Source organism: Cnephaeus nilssonii, assembly GCF_951640355.1.
Source record: "Cnephaeus nilssonii genome assembly, chromosome: 2".
In the NCBI taxonomy this organism is placed as follows: domain Eukaryota; kingdom Metazoa; phylum Chordata; class Mammalia; order Chiroptera; family Vespertilionidae; genus Cnephaeus; species Cnephaeus nilssonii.
Window position 1 is genome coordinate 25,327,621 of NC_137073.1, and position 19,373 is coordinate 25,346,993.

The 19,373-nt window shown below is 40.4% G+C and overlaps 1 protein-coding gene across 1 annotated transcript in view; it reads left to right on the forward strand.

The window, feature by feature from the left end:
• Positions 1–4,625: 4,625 nt before the first annotated feature.
• The window catches only part of RRN3 (RRN3 homolog, RNA polymerase I transcription factor), a 32,758-nt gene continuing 18,010 nt past the window's right edge, over positions 4,626–19,373 (forward strand). Inside the window, exons 1-9 of the mRNA XM_079800169.1 lie at positions 4,626–4,754; positions 6,807–6,912; positions 8,194–8,250; positions 14,638–14,727; positions 14,831–14,960; positions 15,350–15,409; positions 15,735–15,798; positions 16,466–16,535; positions 18,167–18,265. Coding sequence (XP_079656295.1) covers positions 4,666–4,754; positions 6,807–6,912; positions 8,194–8,250; positions 14,638–14,727; positions 14,831–14,960; positions 15,350–15,409; positions 15,735–15,798; positions 16,466–16,535; positions 18,167–18,265 — 765 coding nt within the window. The 5' untranslated portion in view covers positions 4,626–4,665. The remainder of the gene's footprint in view (positions 4,755–6,806; positions 6,913–8,193; positions 8,251–14,637; positions 14,728–14,830; positions 14,961–15,349; positions 15,410–15,734; positions 15,799–16,465; positions 16,536–18,166; positions 18,266–19,373) is intronic.

Sequence of the window (19,373 nt, forward strand, 5' to 3'; positions counted from 1 at the left end):
ACTCTTTTATTAGATAGGATAGAGGCCTGGTACAGGGGTGGGGGCCAGCTGGTTTGCCCTGAAGGGTGTCCCTGATCAGGGTGGGGTTCCCTTGGGGCGTGGGGTGGCCTGAGCGAGGGGCCTGTGGTGGTTTGCAGGTATCAACCCAAGCGGAGGCCCTGGTATCTGGAATTTATTTTCCTTCTACAATTGAAACTTTGTAGCCTGGAGCGGAGCCAAGCCTGGGGCTCCCTCCTCGGCCAGCAGCCATTTCTGTTGGGGTTATAATTGAAACTGTAGCCTTAAGCGGGTGGGCCCGGCCAGGGTGTGTGGAAAGCTTTGCTTCCCCTGTTGCCGGGGGCAACGCTGGCCTGCTCTCTCAAGCTCCATTCTGCCGCTATTTGTTTGAATTTGTTTACCTTCTATAATTAAAACTTTGTAGCTTGAGTGGAGGCTTAGGCCTGGCAAGGGCAGCGGAAAGCTTGGCTTCCTCTGTTACCTAGGAAACCTTGCTCTCTGTGGCTGTAGCCATCTTGGTTGGGTTAATTTGCATACTTGCTCTGATTGGATGGTGGGCGTGGCTTGTGGGCGTGGCTTTGTGGGTGTGTCAGAGGTATGGTCAATTTGCATATTTGTCAATATATACAAATTGTCCGGGCTGCCGTCACAGTAACAATAACGACCAAACAGCAGGCTGTGTGGGGTGACAAGGCCGGCAGGGGGATTAGTGAGGGATGACCAAACAACTGAACAGCAGGCTGCGTGGGGCAACCAGGCTGGCAGAGGGGTTAGTGAGGGACAACCAAACGACTGAACAGCAGGCTGCGTGGGACGACCAGGCTGGCAGGGGAGGGCAGTTAGAGGCAACCAGGTCTACAGAGGGGGGTAGTTGGGGGCAACCAGGCTGGTGGGAGGGGCAGTAAGGGCAACCAGGCCAGTGGTGGGGGCAGTTAGGGGTGACCAGGCGAGCGGCAGGGGGGCAATTGGGGGTGACCAGGTTGGCAGGGGGGTTAGTGAGGTGATGACCAAATGACTGAACAGCAGGCTGTGTGGGGCAACCAGGCTGGTGGGGGGTGGGGCAGTTGGGGGTGACCGGGCTGGCAGGGCGGGGGCAGTTAGGGGCAACCAGGTCCACAGAGGGAGGCAGTTGGGGGCAACCAGGTTAGTGGGGGGGCAGTAGGGGCAACCAGGCCAGCAGGGGGACAGTTAGGGGTGACCAGGCCGGCAGAATGGGCAGTTGGGGGCGATCAGGTTGGCGGGGGGGGGGGCAGTTAAGGGCAATCAGGCAGGCAGGCAGGTGAGCAGTTAGGAGCCAGTGGTCTCGGATTGTGAGAGGGATGTCCAACTGCTGGTTTAGGCCCGATCCCAGGGGCCTAAACCAGCAGTTGGACATCCCCAAGGGGTCCCAGATTGGACAGGGTGCAGGGTGGGCTGAGGAACCTCCTCCCCGATGCACGAATTTCATGCACCGGGCCTCTAGTGTGTGTGTGTGTGTGTGTGTGTGTGTGTGTGTGTGTGTATAGATATCTTTATTTTTTTTAAACATATTTTTTATTGATTTCAGAGAGGAAAGGAGAGGGAGAGAGAGATAGAAACATCAATGATGAGAGAGAATCATTGATCAGCTGCCTTCTGCACGCCCCCTACTGGGGATCAAACTGCAATCCAGGCATGTGCCCTTGCCCAGAATCAAACCCAGGACCCTCCAGTCTGCAGGCCGATGCTCCATCCACTGAGCCAAACCAGTGAGGGCTATAGATATCTTTAATTATATATTTTATTAATGAATGGAGTTTTATAAAGATAATTGACTCATAATCATTGACTCTGGAAAAAGGAAAAAACCAAATGGGATACCTATTTTTAGTTTCATTATTTAGAAATTGTTGCTGTGGCTCTTCCCAACATTCAAGCATTTGAAAAACATTTGTTGAGCATTTAGAATGACCCTTCATCCACAGCAAAGATTCATTGGAAGCTATTTGGCACAATATAACCTCATTTCTTTATCCTGGGTTAGAGAAGGGCACTTGACCAATGAGAAATTCTTTTCTGATGCCTTAAGATATCCTTGTATGCTTAGAACAGATTTTCCTTTTCTGCTTAAGATAGCTTGAGATAGTTTCTGATACTTTCAAGCCAAGAGGCTTATATTTTATTTTTATTGATTCATAGAGGAAAGGAGGAGAGGGATAAAAACATCAGTGATGAGAGAGAATCATTGATTGGCTGCTTCCTGCACACCCCTTACTGGGGATTGAGCCTGCAACCTGGGCATGTGCCCAGACAGGGAATCGAACATTGACCTCCTGGTTCATAGGTCGGTGCTCAACCTCTGAGCCATGCTGGTCAGGCTCAAGCCAAGAGGCTTTAACCAACAGAACTACTCTAGGGATAATTGTAAAATTCATCTCTAGGGGAAGACTGCTCTTTTGAAAAAACAGCTTAATGGATCTACTGGGTATATGAAAGTAAAGCAAAAATTCATCCTGGAATGAAGAAGCTCGGGACAATTGCGAACAACTGTAATTCACAGTGAGGTAACAGGATGACTACATTGTGGGCAAAGCTTCATCTTTGCAGGCAGCTTGCAAATGCTTGTTTGCTCTATTGTTTTGGGAAGTGGGGGATGCCTTTATTTACTTTGATTTGATTTAGAGACAAAAAGAGATGGGATCTAGAGAAGGCAAGACTGATAAAGAAGGCTTTTTTTTCCTGGCAAGATGAGTTGGCTCATGGAACCAGGTAATTGAGGAGAGGATCCCCAATGAAGGGACATGACCAAAGCTTTCCAACTGTGACTTATGCTATTTAGTTTTAAGATTTTTCTTGCAAGCTCAGGCTTCCACTGAAAATATTTTTAAGCATGGCAACCTTGTCTTAGCCGTACTTTGGAAAAATAAGGAAGGGTCTGTGCTCAAGCTTAAGAAGATATTGCTGGAAGTGTATATTGGCACAACTTTGGGAAGCTCTTGGACTGTTTCTTGTATACCCCTCACACTAACAATTCTACCTTAAAACATTCTCACAAACAGGTTTTAGAACGTACAAGAATATTCATAGCAATGTACATAATGGGGGAATGAAGAAAGGAAACTAAACGTTAGTGACGGGAAAATGGATATATAAATCATGGTATATTCTATATGACAGAAAATAAAATACAACTACATACAACAAGGATGGATTCCAGAAACAAAGTTGATTGAAAACAAGCAGCAATATATCATGAAAATAAGTATCAAGTTCAAAGACAAGCAAAAGTAAATAATGTGTTATCTAGGAATATATATGGTAATTACATAAAGACAAGTTAAATTATTTTTTAAAATCAGGATAGTGAATACTTTTGGAAGGAAGCGGGGAGAAGGTAGGATCTGGGAAAAGCACATGGAAGCTCCAATAGTACAGGTTAATATTCTTTTTCATAAATTGGGTGGTACATTTTGTAATTTACATTAACATATTCTTTTTGTGCATATCAGACTTTTGTCCCCTTATTTTTTTCCATCAGTGTTTGTCCCCCTATACCCTTTTGTACCTCCCCTTTTTCCACCTCCCCCATACATGTTAGACTTTTTTAAAAATGAAAGAATTGTCAAATTGCTTGATAGTACAGAGTTATACTTCTGACAGTGCCGATGAACTGTGATTTAATTTTTTTTTTTTCCTTTGGGGGTGGAGGGGAAGATTCCCATTTAAACAGCTGTGTTGTAGCATCGTTGTGAGCTAGGGCACAATTTCCAATTCTGCCCAACATTCTGCAGGAACTCTAGGGTGAAGGAAGCAATAGTGGGACCATATGGAGACAGCAGAAAGACTTACTTATTTTACACGTTGTAAAACAGAATATTGTTTTATATTTCACAAGTTGCTTCAGCTGATATAATGTACTTTTTTGATGGGTTTCCAAAGGTTGCATCATAGAGACCAAGGGGGAGGAGTTGTCCCTCTTTCCCTCCCAATTCTCCATACCTCGCCACGTTCTGTTCCTTATGCCTGGAAGACCCTTCGCCGCTTTGTTGATCTGGCTCGTGTACCTCCTTTAAATTTTAAGTTCAAGGGCTAATGCCTCTTGGAAACTTTCCTCCCACTCTTTGATTTCTCATCCTCGTATCATCACATTCTTACCCAAACCCATGAGGTTTTTGGGTAAGTCGCTTGGTCAAACCTCAGTTTCCGTGAGGATGAGATTATCTTGGGTGTCCTTGAGGATAGTGCAGTGGACATAGAGCTGTTTCCAGGGTCTAGCCGTCTGATTCGAATCCCCTTCCCACTTTAATGTCTGCGGGTTTGAGTTCATCACAGTTTGACAGAGCATGCTTCAACTTCAAAAAGTTAATAGGAACCCAGACACCATTTAGCACCGCCCGGGTGTGCCGCTCTTCCTTTAGGTTCCTCAAAACTGGACCGGGCAGGCACTCCGGACTTGCTTCTCCCAGAGCGTGCTTGAGGCCGCTTTAGGCCCCGCACCTCGCTGGGCCGAGAAAGTCCTCCGAGTAGAAGAAGGGGTCCGAGGCCGGGCGCCGTGGGGAGAAAGCGTTGGCGGCGCTCTAGCCCACGAGCGCACTCCGCTCTCCCCACGTGGGGTTCCCGATTGGCTGAAGGCCGCTTCCGGGCCGAAGGCGGTACTAGAAGGAGCACGACTTCCGGCGCGAGGCGCAGTTGTCGCATTTGTCGGGCCCAATGGCGGCTCCACTGCTTCACACGCGGTTGCTGGGAGATGCAGCCGCTTCGGCCTCTGGAGTCCAGACGTTGCGCGCATCCAGGACTGGGTAAGAGTCCGGGCAGCTTCCTTCAGCGCTGCTGGGGCCAAATCCCAGGACCGGCATTGGGGGAGCGGATCTGAAAGGGCCTGGGACAGCCAATGGGGGGGGGGGGCGGAGGAGAAGAGGGGAGAGGGTCACCTCAGGTTCTCAAGAGTAAGCCCATGCTCCCTAAGCGGATACTAAAGGTGGGAGAGAGGCTGGAAAAATTAATCTATTTTCTGTCCCAGAGTCCCGTTTTCTCCTCACTGTGAGCTCCCTCCGTCATAGCGTCCCAGGCCTGGGTACTGCCTTGTGCCTTTAACTCCTCCCTCCCGCTTCTTCGTCTAGATTTGGAAAGTTTCCTATTTGGATTATCAGCGCAGTGCTGTCATTGATGGCAAATTGAATCTTATTTCTTTGTCTGACTTTTGCTTCGAGACACATGTTTAACAGTCTCTATCTTGTTCAGATTTTTAAAACCCCTTACCCCCCCTAAAATATTTTGGGGTTTAACTTCTTGAGAGTCATTAGTAGGATTGTATGTTTTTCACTAATCTGCTGTTTAAAAGAAGCAAACTTTGTAAAACACCTAGCGTAATATGATTCATCATAATATTTATTAAGCTCCTACCTACTGTTTTAGACACTGGGGAAAGTAGTTTGTCAAAAGACACAAAAGTCACTAACCCCAACAGAGTGTACAGTCTAGGAAGAGAAAGACAGTAAATAGATGAACAAGATAATTTCAGATAATGATAACTGCAGGGAATAAATAAAACAGGGTGTTGAGCTGGGGGAGAGGGGATGGGTATTTCAGATTTCTGATGGGTAAGGCCTCTGACATTTGAACTTCAATTTGAATGAAGACAATTCAACCATGTATAGATCTGGGGAGTGAGTGTTTCAGGTAGAGCAATGATTTTCAACCGGTGTGCTATAAGAATTTTACAAACGTGTAATACTTGACTATTTAGTCAGGGCACTGACCTCTTTTCCTTTAGATTGTCACAAAAATTACAACAACACGATAGCCATCTGGTGTGAATGAATCAAAATTTTACCTTTTTTTTAAATTGATTTTTTACAGAGGAAGGGAGAAGGATAGAGAGGAAGGGAGAGGGATAGAGAGAAACATCGATGAGAGAGAAACATCGACCAGCTGTCTCCTGCACACTCCCTACTGGGTATGTGCCCGCAACCAAGGTACATGCCCTTGACCGGAATCGAACCTGGGACCCTTGAGTCCGCAGGCCAACACTCTATCCACTGAGCCAAACCAGTTAGGGCTAAAATTTTACCTTTTTTTTTAAAAAAAAATATTATTTATCTGTTTGTTTTTCAACATCATTTTTTAAAAAATCTTTACCTGAGGGTATTTTTCCATTGATTTTTAGAGAGAGGGAAAGACAGAGAAATATTGATGAGGGAAACATGGATTGGTTGCCTCCTGCACGCGCGCATCTGAGGTACATGCCCTTGACTAGAATCGAACCCCGGGACTCATCAGTCTGCAGGCCGACGCTTTATCCACTGAGCCAAACTGGCTAGGGCATTTACCTATTTTTTTTGGTCAGATTGGCAAAAAGTATATATCTTGGTGTGTTTGCAGAATTTTAGTAATTAGTTTATGTGCCATGAGATGAAAAAGTTTGAAAATCACAGCGATGGAGGGAACAGCAAGTGAAACAGGAACCAGCTTGGCAAAGAATGGAAAGGACATTGACTGCAGCCTAGTAAGTAGTTGGAAATGAGGTCAGAGTGGTAGGAAGGGCCAGATTAATGAGGACCTTGAAGACCTCATTATGGAGTTTGGATTTGTATTCTAAGTGAAGTAGGAAACCTTTGTAAAGTTAAACATCAAGTAGCATGATCTGTTTTAAGTTTTTGAAATATTAGCTCTCTTGAGTGAAGAATGGATTGTTGGGGGTAAGAGTGGAAGCAGGGAGGCCAATTAAGCACGCGGTTTAGTGTGAGTGGATAGTATGTCTCACTGAATGATGATGGTTTGATAAATGTTGAGTTGTGATTTTTATCATTCTCTGTCATATACTTAATAGCTTGGTAATCTTGGTTGTACAGGATTTCAGATGTGCTTGAATTAGAGAATGATTTCTTCAACTCTCCCCCAAGAAAAACTGTTCGATTTGGTGGAACAGTCACAGAAGTCTTGCTGAAGTACAAAAAGGTAACAAATAACACATGAAGTTTGCTGCCCCCCACCCCAGCTTTATTGAGATATAATTGACATTGAGGTTTGGTTTTTGTTGGTCAGAATACAAAGATAGCTATTATATTCTTTAGTTAACATAATAACATGAATTTTAGATATATATCTTTTTTAAAAAATATATATTTTATTGATTTTTTACAGAGAGGAAGAGAGAGGGATAGAGAGTTAGAAACATCGATCAGTTGCCTCCTGCACACCCCCTACTGGGGATGTGCCCGCAACCAAGGTACATGCCCATGACCGGAATCGAACCTGGGACCCCTGAGTCCGCAGGCCGACGCTCTATCCACTGAGCCAAACCGGTTTCGGCTAGATATATATCTTGAAATCAAATATTTAATAATAGCATGATGCTGTCAGCTCAAAATTAGAGTAATAATTTCTTGCTGAAGTTTCACCTCTTCAGCTGCTTTATTTACATGCTTTGTTTATCAGCAAGTGCTAGAGTAAAAACACCATAGAACATAGCATTTTATTTCTTAAGGAATTACTAAAGCATTACTTGGAACAATAAACCGGCTCTGTTAATAGGGATATTTTGGGGGTTTTTTTGTGTTAATTTAAAAGTTATTCCACTAAGTCTCAGCAATGGAGGGAAAATATGAATGATTTGTTTTATTTAAATTGAGGTATAATTGACATATAATGACTATTTTATATGTAATACCCATTTATATCCATATATGTGAGTCGATGGTATCAACTATCATTCAAATGTCAGTACACAAGTATACCTATTTAAATTACTTTTTTTAAAGGGGGTTTTAATGATTTTAGAGAGAGAGGAAAGGAGGGAGAGAGAAACGTCGATTGGCTGCCTCCTGCATACCATCCCTACTGGGGTTTGAGCCTACATCCTAGTCATGTTCCCTGACTGGGAATCGAACCTGTGACTTCCTGGTTCATAAGTCAACACTTAAGCACTGAGCATACCGGTTGGGCTAATTTTTTTTTTTTTTTTTTTGTAAGAGAACATTTATTGGGTAAATTACAAATAGAAAAAGTAATTCCTAGAATAAATTGCTTTTTAATTGTCACTTTCTTTTTTCCAAGGCCCCTAGCTTCACTAACATGCGTTTTTAAATTTCTGTGGATTTTGTAATCCACAATTGATGTGTGGAAGTTACAATGTTTCTTTTGTAATTTCATCAGATATTAAGATACAGTTAAAGGCCCTTTGATCTTCAATAGAAAACTAAAGCAAGTAAAACTTTATTTTCTCCCCTTCTTGTTAAGGGTGAAACAAATGACTATGAGTTGTTGAAGAACCAGCTGTCAGATCCAGACATAAAGGTAATTAATTTTATGTTTGATCATTATCAAAGTCATTGCCACTTAGGACAGATGTTATTTTGCACTTCTGTTTGATCCTATTCCATTGTTTAAAACCTATTCCCTCTGTGATCCCATCTTTTAAAGATTGTTTTTGTCCTCATCATGTGTTTTTTAAAAAATAAATATTTTTACTGATTTCAGAGAGGAGGGTTTGTACCTACAACCTGGGAATCAAACCTACAACCTTTTGGTGAACAGGATGATACTCCAACCAACTGAGTCACCTGGCCAGGGTGGATCCCATCTTATTTTAATCCAGTGGTTCTCAATTAAGGGCAGTTTCACTCCCTTATTTTTTGTTTTAAATCCTCATCCGAGGATATTTTTTCCATTGATTTTTAGAGTAGAAGGGGGTGTGTGGAACATTGATGTGAGAGTGACACATTGATTGGCTGCCTCCCCAACCGAGGCCAGGGATTGAACCTGCAACTCAGGTACATGCTCTTGACTGGGAATCAAACCATGACACTTAGGTCCATGGCTGATGCTCTAACCATTGAGCAAAACCAGCTAGAGCCAACCCCTTCTTTTATACAGTGATAAACGAGACAGTTTTGGTTGTCATAACAGGAGGAAGATAAGGGTGCTACTGGCCTCTGGTGAGTGGATGACAGGTAGTTGCTAAACATTCTACAGTGCACAGGCAGCCTTCCACAACAAAGAATTGTCCAGCTCAAAGTGTCAATAGTCCCAAGGGTGAGAAATCCTACTTTAAACTTTCCTAATATCTCTTTTCCTCTATGCTGTAGGTAACTCTCATGTCTCTCCAATGCAAAAGCAAAACAAAGAAACAACAAAAGATGACTTGTCTTTCAAGCTGCTACTCTTTCAGTGTTTCAGTGTTCAAGATATGGTATATACCTGTCACGTAGTAACAATTCAACACATTTTGTTTCCCTTTTCTTCCTTTATTGTCCAATATTGGAAAGAATCCTCTATTATCATGACAGTGGTAGTCAGATTGCCTGGGATAAAATTCCAACGCCACTGTTATCCAGGGTGTGATCTCTCGGACAAGTTATTTAATCTCTCTGTTTTTGCCTCCTCTATGTAAAACCAGTAGAGGGTTTTTAAACTTAGAGGTGTTAAGAGGATCCAGTGAGTTAATATATGAGAAGCACTTACTAGTAGAACAGGCCCTTACTCAAATTAAGGGCTTTGTAATTGTTAGCTGTTATTCCTGCTGATGATTTGCACTTTCTCATTTCCCATTCATGGTTAAGGCCACTGCTATAATTACTATGAAAAGATTACCAGTGATTTCTTACATACTGATTTTGATGGGCTTTTAAAAAAAATATATATTTTATTGATTTTTTACAGAGAGGAAGGGAGAAGGAGAGAGAGTCAGAAACATCAATGAGAGAGAAACATCGACCAGCTGCCTCCTGCACCCCCACTACTGGGGATGTGCCCACAACCAAGGTACATGCCCTTGACTGGAATCGAACCTGGGACCTTTGAGTCCGCAGGCCGATGCTCTATCCACTGAGCCAAACCAGTGAGGGCTTTTTTTTAAAAATTGATTTCAGAGAGGAAGGGAGAAGGATAGAGATAGAAACATCAATGATGAGAGAGAATCATTGATGGGCTGCCTCCTGCACGCCCCTATTGGGAATCAAGCCCGCAACCCAGGCATGCGTCCTTGACTGGAATCAAACCTGGGACCCTTCAGTCTGCAGGCTGATGCTCCAAACCGGTCAGGGCTGGGCTTTTTTTTTTTAAGCCTCATATTCATTGTAGTAGTTGTTACTTGGCCACCTACTCCTTGAAACCTCTCCTTTAGTTTCTATGTCTTCCTACCACTTACCTCTATCATTCTCCCACTGTATAGATTCTTCCTGTGTGATCTCCTTATACTTTTAATAGCTTTGAAATCTACCTGTTCCTGTAACTGCCAAATTTATATCTACAGTAGGTCCTCGGGTTACGTCGGAGATCCGTTCCTACAGCGCAATGTAACGCGATTTTTGCTGTGTCGGGACCCACCCACATAAGCACCTACATCACTCACATGGAGCACATACACAGCAGTAATGAATGAAACAGTAAAAAAAATTAAAAGAAAGATAACAATTCCTGACCTTTACTTGTGGTAAATAAATAATAAAAAACATAAAGCACGTATGTACATATGTCGAAATGACGGAACTTTTTTTTTATAAATAAATGGGAGATGGTGAGGTAACCACGAAATGACGTACGTCTAGTCCAACGTAACCCGAGGACTGTCTGTATAGCTCTTATTGCTCTTGTGGGCTCTACACTTATTTCTTAATTGCCAGCCCACAAGTGTTACATGTGCCCTAAACTTAACATTGTTTCTCTTCCAAACTTACTCCTTCTGAAGCCTTCTTTATGTACTTAAGTAACCTATTGCTCACCTTTTGTTGTTTTTAAATATATTTTTATTGATTTCAGAGATGAAAGGAGAGGGGGAGAGAGATAAAAAACATCAATGATGAGAGAGAACTATTTATTGTCTGCCTCCAGTATGCCCCCTACTGGGGATTGAACCCGGAACCTGGGCATGTGCCCTGGCAGGGAATAGAACCATGACCTCCTGGTTCATAGGTCGATGCTCAACCACTTAGCCAAGCTGGCCGGGCTCACCTGGTTCTTGAGCTAGGAACCTTACAGGCTTTGTGGTCTCTCACCCTCATATCCTTTGGGGGATAAAAATCTTTTGAGTCTTGTTTTGTGGTTGTTCTCTTGTCTAGATTCCTTCAATAATGTCTTTAGTGGTCTTCAGGTTCCAATTCTCTATCTCACCCCCCATTAAAATTTTTTTATCCTCAATAATGCAGCTTAAATGATCTCCAAAGCACATGCTAAATACGTCATTACTCTACTGAACATACTTATGTAAATACTAGAGGCCTGGTGCACAAAATTTGTGCATGGGTAGGGTCCCTAGGCCTGGCCAGAGATCAGGGCCGATCTGTGGGGTGACCGGCAGGCGATCAGGGGCCCCCACTGGCACCTGCCTTGGCTGGCCTGGGGCCTGCAGGTGGGGGCAGCTCCTGCATTGAGCATCTTCCCCCTGATAGTCAGTGCTTATCATAGTGACCGGTTGTTCTGCTGTTTGGTCAATTTGCATATGAGGCTTTTAATATTTAGGATATAAAAGGCTAAGTGATCGGCCGACCAGCTGGTAGGTATGATGTGCACTGACTACCCGGGGGCAGATGTTTAATGCAGGAACTGCTGAGCGATAGCAACTTTGCAGAGTGCCCTCTCACACTCTGGGACCTTTTGGGGGATGTAGGACTGAAGGTTTCCCCAGGCCAAGCCTAGGGAGCCACCCCACCTGCCAGAGGGACCCCGCTCACTCCACAGACAGCCCTTCAAGCTGCAGCTCCGCCCCAGGTGCAGCTGGCCGGGGAGGGACCATGGGAGGTTGGCTCCAGGGTGTGTCCGACCTGTCTCACCCAGTCCTGCTGGGCACCTTCTAATTAATAGCCTTTCAATGTGTATGAATCTGTGCACCAAGCCTCTAGTTGAAGAATAAAGGACCAAGTTCTTTGTATGGCCTATCGTATTTTTTTTAATGTTCAATTTCATTAGATACTTCATTTCATACTTCTTTTCATCTTTATGACTTTCTATGTGCCTTTTCTCTCTGGCTGCAAGATGTTCTCTGTATCTGGCTAGCTTTGTGACTGAAGGCAAATTACTGCACTTCTGTGCCCCATCTATAACATGGGAACCAATGGGAATGCCTAACTAAAGGACTGGTTGTAAGGATTAAATGAGTTAATATATGTTAATGTCTTAGAACAGTGCCTGGCACAAAGTATAATATTAGTGTTTACTATTACAGGTGTTCCTCAAGTTACAATGGTTTTCAACCCCATTGTAAGTTGAAAATACCTTAGTCAAAAATGGATTTAATACACCAAACACCATAGCTTAGCCTAGCCTACCTTAAACATGCTCAGAACACTTACAACAGCCTGAAATTGGACAAAATCATCTTGCTACTGTTGCCCAACTTTATGTCGCATATCACTAGCCTGGGAAAAGATCAAAGTTCAAGATTTGAAATATGGTTTCTATTGAATGTATATGTCATCATTGGGAAGTCAAAAAATTGTAAGTCAAATCATCATAAGTAGGGGACCACCTGTAATATTACGGTAATTTACAAAATTCCTAGTCTTTGAGATTCCGCTAAAATGTCATCTGTAATGAAACTTCCCCTGGTTCTCTCTAAGCACATGGTGGTTCATTCAGTCCATTCCCCACACTTCCAGCAGATCTTTCTAATTGCAAATCTGCCTTACAAGGACTTCAGTGGTTTAACTGGCCCCTCCATGCTCTCCAGGTTTATCTGTTGTCTTGTTCACCATGTCCTCCAACCATACTGAACTGCTGTTTTTTTATAAACATACTTTTCCTTGTGTAAGGAATCTAGCCTCCCATGCACACTCACTCTTTTTAAAGACAGCAGAAGCATCACTTCCTGAGGGCTTTCCCTGACATACATTTTCTTTCAAAGTACAAAGGACCATTTCTTTGTGTTCCTCTGTATTTTTAAAAAGATATATTTTTATTGATTTCAGAGAGGGAGACAGAGATAGAAACATCAATGAGAGAGAGAATCATTGTGCTGCCTCCTGCACAACCACCACTGGGGATCGAGCCCACAACCAGGGCATGTACCCTGACTGGGAATCGAACCATGACCTCCTGGTTCATAGGGCAGTGCTTGACCATTGAGCAACACCATCTGGACTGTGTTCCACTGTATTTTATGTCAGCATTTCTCATCCTTGGTATCTTGACATACGGATAATCACATCATTTGTGTCTAAGTTAGTTCAGAGGGGTGTTGCAAGTAATTTGCTTCTGATAATATTTCAGTACTAAAGCACCAAAGTCTGACTGGTTTATTTTTAAAAATGGAGTAGTTTAAGTGTTATCCTTATAATTTTGTCGTACGTGGTTTTTTGTTGTTGTTGTTTTATGGGAAAGAGATAGGATAGAGCTAACTCATTTTATTTGCAAGTAATTCAGCTGGTCTTTGCTCAGGTGGTGGAGAGCCACCATTAATATTACCCTACATGGTTGTGGACATTATAAAATTACCATATAGCAAATGAGTTGTGACTTACTTTATTTTACTGGTAGCTTACTTTGGGGTTTCATCAGAAAATAGTCTAATTGAAATTTGTCACATAGCACATAGAAAGCAGTAGTGGTTGAATGAAGGTGGGGAAAAGGTGGTGCAAGGCATTGTGAGAGAGTAGGTGGAGCTTAAGCTTTGACCCAGACAGACAGGTTTAAACCTGGTTCTTTATTGGCTTCTTGGTTGGGCAAGTTGCTTAGTAATCTCTCCTTCCCTGAACTGTAAATCCTTTTGCAGTGTTGATATGATTAGGAAAAGATATATATGTGTGGGATTGAGCACCATGCCTGGCACCTGGTGTGTTCTCACTAAATGATACTCTCTATAAAATAGTCTATAACTGTCAGTACAACCCTGTCTTTTAATAGTGTATCACTCTAGGTACAACACTGTACTGCTTTTGTTTATTAGAGCTCTTTCCCTACTGATTCTTAATCTGCATTAACTGTTTTCTTTAAAAAATGGGGGTTGTTAGTTTTTTCTTGTGTATGTTGTATATATGCATGAATATAAACTATATTTTATGTAACTTGATACTATATTTTGTTCATGGCTTATTTTTCTTTTCTTTTTTTAAAATATACCCATGGGTTAAAGTTTAATTTAATTTTCAGACTTGTCAAAGATCTCTATTTTCATTTAGCAGTTTTTTTCCATGTCATTAAGAGTTGTGAACAATAATTTTATTGCCTGAAAAATATTTCATGGAGTAGTGGAATCATCATTAACATGTAACATATCTTGATACATTTAAATCCAATGTCAGATTGGGTTGAGAAAATTTTATATTTATTGATGACTCTAGTTAATCAGCTTAGACTGAATATTATCAATATGCTTTCGGCAGCATCATTATAGAGGAGCTAGAGGTCCTTGTGGTGTTACAATATTTGAATGAATCTGCAAGTCCCAGGTATCAAAGTTTGAGGGGCAAACAAAAGTGATGAGAAGAAGGTATTACATTTAATTTCCTCCCTCCCTATGTAAAAGTTACTACAAAATTTTTTTCTAAAATTAGAAAATTGATTGTAACATCTTTTTCCAGTTTGATACAAACTAAGAAATTTTCATCTCGATTTTCGCTTAAGTTCAAGTTTGTGACTTTTTCTAATGTAATTATTATTGATAGGTGATTGATGTAAGATAGATATCATCTTCTCTGGTATTTTAGAGGATTTATGATTTTGAAAGTACTTTTTTTTGTTTAACTTAAGGATGACCAGATCATTAACTGGCTGTTAGAATTCCGCTCTTCTATCATGTACTTCACCAAAGACTTTGAGCAGCTTATCAATATTCTCTTGGTAAGTTTACCATTGATTTCACTGACTAGTATGTAATTCAGTACTTTGAAATATTATTTATTGCATCAGTGAAATGTTTCTTTTGTCTTTCTCCTGTCTCTAGAGATTGCAGTGGTTGAATAGAAGTCAGACAGTGGTGGAGGAGTATTTGGCTTTTCTTGGTAATCTTGTATCAGCACAGACTGTCTTCCTTAGACCATGTCTCAGCATGATTGCTTCTCATTTTGTACCTCGTAAGTGGTTCCTCTTTGCTTGCTTTGATTTTTCACTTTTTAAATATCTCTATTAAAATACTACCTTCCAAATAACATTTTGGAGATCGTGCCACCATTGACAATTCCAGAACACATGTTGGCAGCAGTTCTGGTACATCTCTGTTCCCTATACTGCAGAAATGTTTAGGTTTGTTTGTTGCTGTGATTTTTATGGGTTGTAATTTACTTTAGTGAACTTCTGGCGAAGTCTTAGAACTTAGGAATTTTTTGTTGTTTAAAAACTTTACTTGAAATTTTTTTCTCCAGATTATAAATTTAATCATTATGCTAGTTCAGATCATGGAAAAAAATCACTTTTTTGTATAGATCAATGACAGGAGAGTAACATTTTGTTTTTCCTTCAAAAGCCCGAGTGGTCATTAAGGAAGGTGACGTAGATGTTTCCGATTCTGAAGACGAAGATGATAGTAAGTATAAAGTGTATTAAAGCAAAAAATAAATGCCTGCTGTGTCTTAGAGAATGCATGTTGAATGATAAAGTTTAATGGCAATCTTAATGGAACCTTTGCTTTATATTGAGCACTAACATGCAATCAATTGCCCTTAATGCTTTAGTTATATAATTAGTCCACTTATTCTTCATTGATAGTTCGCTATGGAGAAAAATATTGAAATTATTATTTTGCTGATAAATGATTCAGTTTTGGTTACAGGTGCTTTTAGTTTCCAGTACATAATTTTTCAGTTTTCAATTTTACTTTGATGTTCATGCTCTCATTTTTTGTCTTGTAGATCTTCCTGCAAATTTTGACACTTGTCACAGGGCCTTGCAAATAATAGCAAGATATGTCCCATCGTGAGTATACTTTTGTTACTTATTTTGAATCAAGAAAATTGCAATCAATTAGTAGGAAACTAAAACTTGTTTATAGAAGCAAATTCAAGTTGTGTGCTGCATGTTTTTTGTATCCTGTTGCTATAACATCACATTCTAACAAAAAAATGGCATTTTAGTTCTTTATTCACTGTCTTTATTTTTAAAAACTTGCATGCAAATTCCTCCTGCAAGTTATGTATAATGGTTGGAATTTTGCTTTTATTTTCATCAGATAAGATATCCAAAAATTTTCAGTGACGACCTCTCTGTTTTTGTGTCATGCCATTTGAATAAAAATTGCAGTTCTAAGAAAGCTTTTAAGCTGTGTAGGTTTCTTTTGGAGGGGTGGGCTTCAAGTTCCCTCTAAGTTTATTTGCTAACTTTTAAAAAGTCCAAGTTGATAATTTGCTTTTGTAAAAAAAAAGAATTTCCCTTTAATATGCTGTTGACATCAAAGGTTATAGAAGCTTATTTTCCCATAAGTTACAGATTTTCTGTGAAGGCATGCATTAATTTTAAGTTCTAATTGCTTGAGGTAGGCGTTACTGTTTGCCCCATGTATCCACATTTGCGCTTACAATGGAAATGCTCCCTTCCAAGACAGCAGCTAACATGGATTGGTTGATTTTTTTTTTTTTTTTAATAGAACACCGTGGTTTCTAATGCCAATACTGGTAGAAAAATTTCCATTTGTTCAAAAATCAGAGAGAACATTGGTAAGAAATATTTTCATGGGGGAAATAATGGGAAAATTGTTTTATGTGATTTGGTTTTAGATGCTGTTAGATCTAAGAATTTGACTCAAATTCCTTTCTTAGCAAGTGACTGAGTATCCCCAGTGCCACTTTGATTCCTATGTGCATCTCAGGGGCCCATTTCAAAAATATCTGAATAGGCTTAATGATTATATAGATAAAAATTACTAGAAGGTAATAGCTCATATATTATCAATGGAAATACGCCTTATTTGAACATGAAGACAGCCTTCTATTAGGTGAATTCTGTTTTAAGTTTAACCTCTGTTTTAAGTTTTCCAAGTTTTAGGTCATCTGTGTTGTTTTCAATAACTAATAGAGGTTCCCTTCTAAGCATAGATTACTTTTTCCTAAGAAAGTTATCACAAGCATTAAATAAGGAGTTGGTAAATTTTGCTAATGTTTGTGATAGTCTGCTTTAAGAGGAATATTATAAATCCTGTATCTCTTATGAACATAGGTGCAAAAGTTCTCAACAAAGTAATTAGAACCTGAATCTAGCAACAGATAAAAAGAATTGTGCACCATGACCAAGTGAAATGTATTCTAGTAATAAAAGATTGGATTAATACTCCAAATCAATTATAACCTACCATGTCAGTAGAATAAATAACAAAACCCACATGATCATTGCAATAGATGCAGAAAAAGCTTTTGACAGACAGCACCTACTAGGATTGCTGTACTATAAAAAGATGAATAATAACAAGTGGTGGTGAAGATGTGGAGAAATCAGAACCCTGCACATTGCTGATGAGAATGGGAAATGGTGCAGCTGCTTTGGAAAACAGTTTGACAGTTCCTCAAAAGACACACAGAATTGCCACATGACCCAACATTTCCACTGCTGGGTATATACCCAAGACAAATGAAAGCATTTGTCCACACAAAACTTATGTGACTGTCAAAGCAGCATTATTTATCATAGCAAAAATATGGAAACTGCTAAATGTTTTAAGTGATAAGCAAACAAAATGTGGATGGTATGTCTACAGTGGAATATTATTTAGCAATTGAATAGCTTACTTGCTATAACATGAGTTGACCTTGAAAACATGCTGAAAAACCACATAGTTTGAGATTTCACTTACATGAAATGTCTAGAATAGGTAAATTCATAGAGACAGAAAGTAGGCTAGTGGTTACCAAGAGCTGGGGAGAGGTACTTGACTAAAAGATAACAGGGTTTCTTTTTAGGGTGATGAAAATGGTCTACAACTGATTATGGTGATGGTTGTGCAATTCTGAATATACTGAAAACCTTTGAACTGTACACTTTAAGTGGGTAAATTGTATTATGAACTATATATTTATCAAAAAACCTATTTTAACAACACTGTAGAAGTATACAAATTACAAATCAATTTTATTGGTGGTAATTTGATTGATTATACCGAACTACCTATTGACATGGCAACAGGCTACTCCGCTATATACAGGCAGAAACTGAATATATAAACAGTATAGTTTCTGTGTTAGTAGATAGTCTATTTTTTCTATTTCAGTAATTGGAAATAAAGATTGTGTAATTGATGCTTTTCTTACATAACTGAAACATTCTCTGTTGTAATGTTTATTTTTTCATATTTTAGGAATGTTATGTTCATAACTTACTAAGAATTAGTGTGTATTTTCCAACCTTGAGGCATGAAATTCTGGAGCTTGTCATTGAAAAGCTACTCAAATTGGATGTAAGTATTTAATAATATGTTTTTCTCCTTGGTTTTTCTTTATTAAATATATTTGCTATAATCATAATATGTAAAACAGTAGTAGCAGCAATGGAAAAGAATCCATAGTTCCACTTTTGATTCATTTATTTGTACATTGCTTGAAATTCATCGAAGTGCTGGGGGTTATAGACAGTCCCATCTCTCATGGTTGGGGCACATGGCATTAATTAGACAGTTACACCAATATAAAAATGTAGTTGAGGTAAATGTTATGAATGGAACACACACATTGCTATGACCTGGGAAATCTGATATAATCAGCAGTCAGGAAAGCATTTAAAGAGGCCTGCAATAAGGTGCAATAGGAATGAAAGAAAGTGGATTCTCTTGACATTGTGGAAGAAAGGTGACCGGGTCCTCTAGACTGAGTAGGAAGTGGAGAAGTAGGGATTAAAGAAAAGAATCCTTCAAAGGTAGCTCACTGTGGAATAGAATCTTGGTGTTGACATTAACAGTAGTAAGAAAAGTCATAAGGAAGTTTGAAGATGATGAGTTCCATTTTGGATGGATTGAGGTGTGCAGGTCAGAAGCTGGCAGGTGAAGACTCACCAAGTAGCTGTAGCTGCAGGTAGGGGATTGAGTACAAACCTGTGGAATGATGCAATTTAGGATAGGAGAAAGGAAGTATGATTGGAAGTGTGAGAAAACCAAGAGTGTGGATATGTGGGGAGGATTTGGAAGAAGGAAGAGTTTGGTCAACAGCATGAAATATAGCTGACATTTTAAAGGAGAATAAGGAAAGCTAAAGTCCTTGGATTTGGTGATTGGGGGGTAATCTGTTGCTTTGTCCAAGTGGAGGGGGACACTGCATTTTAGAGAATCTGGATGGTTAGGAAGTGAAGTTGTTAAGATATCTCGGTGAGGGTTTGTGGTGTAAAGAGAGGATGAGGCAGGGGAGAGAGGCAGGTGTTGGGGAGACTTGAGGTTTGTGGACTGAAGAGATGAGTTGGAAACATTGATTCTGCAGGGGAGAAGAAGGCTGTAATGAGACAAGTCTAGCAAGTGCTGGATGTTAGGCAGGCTTCCCCAGTGCTCACTTAGAGTTAACCTCTGCCCAACTGCATCC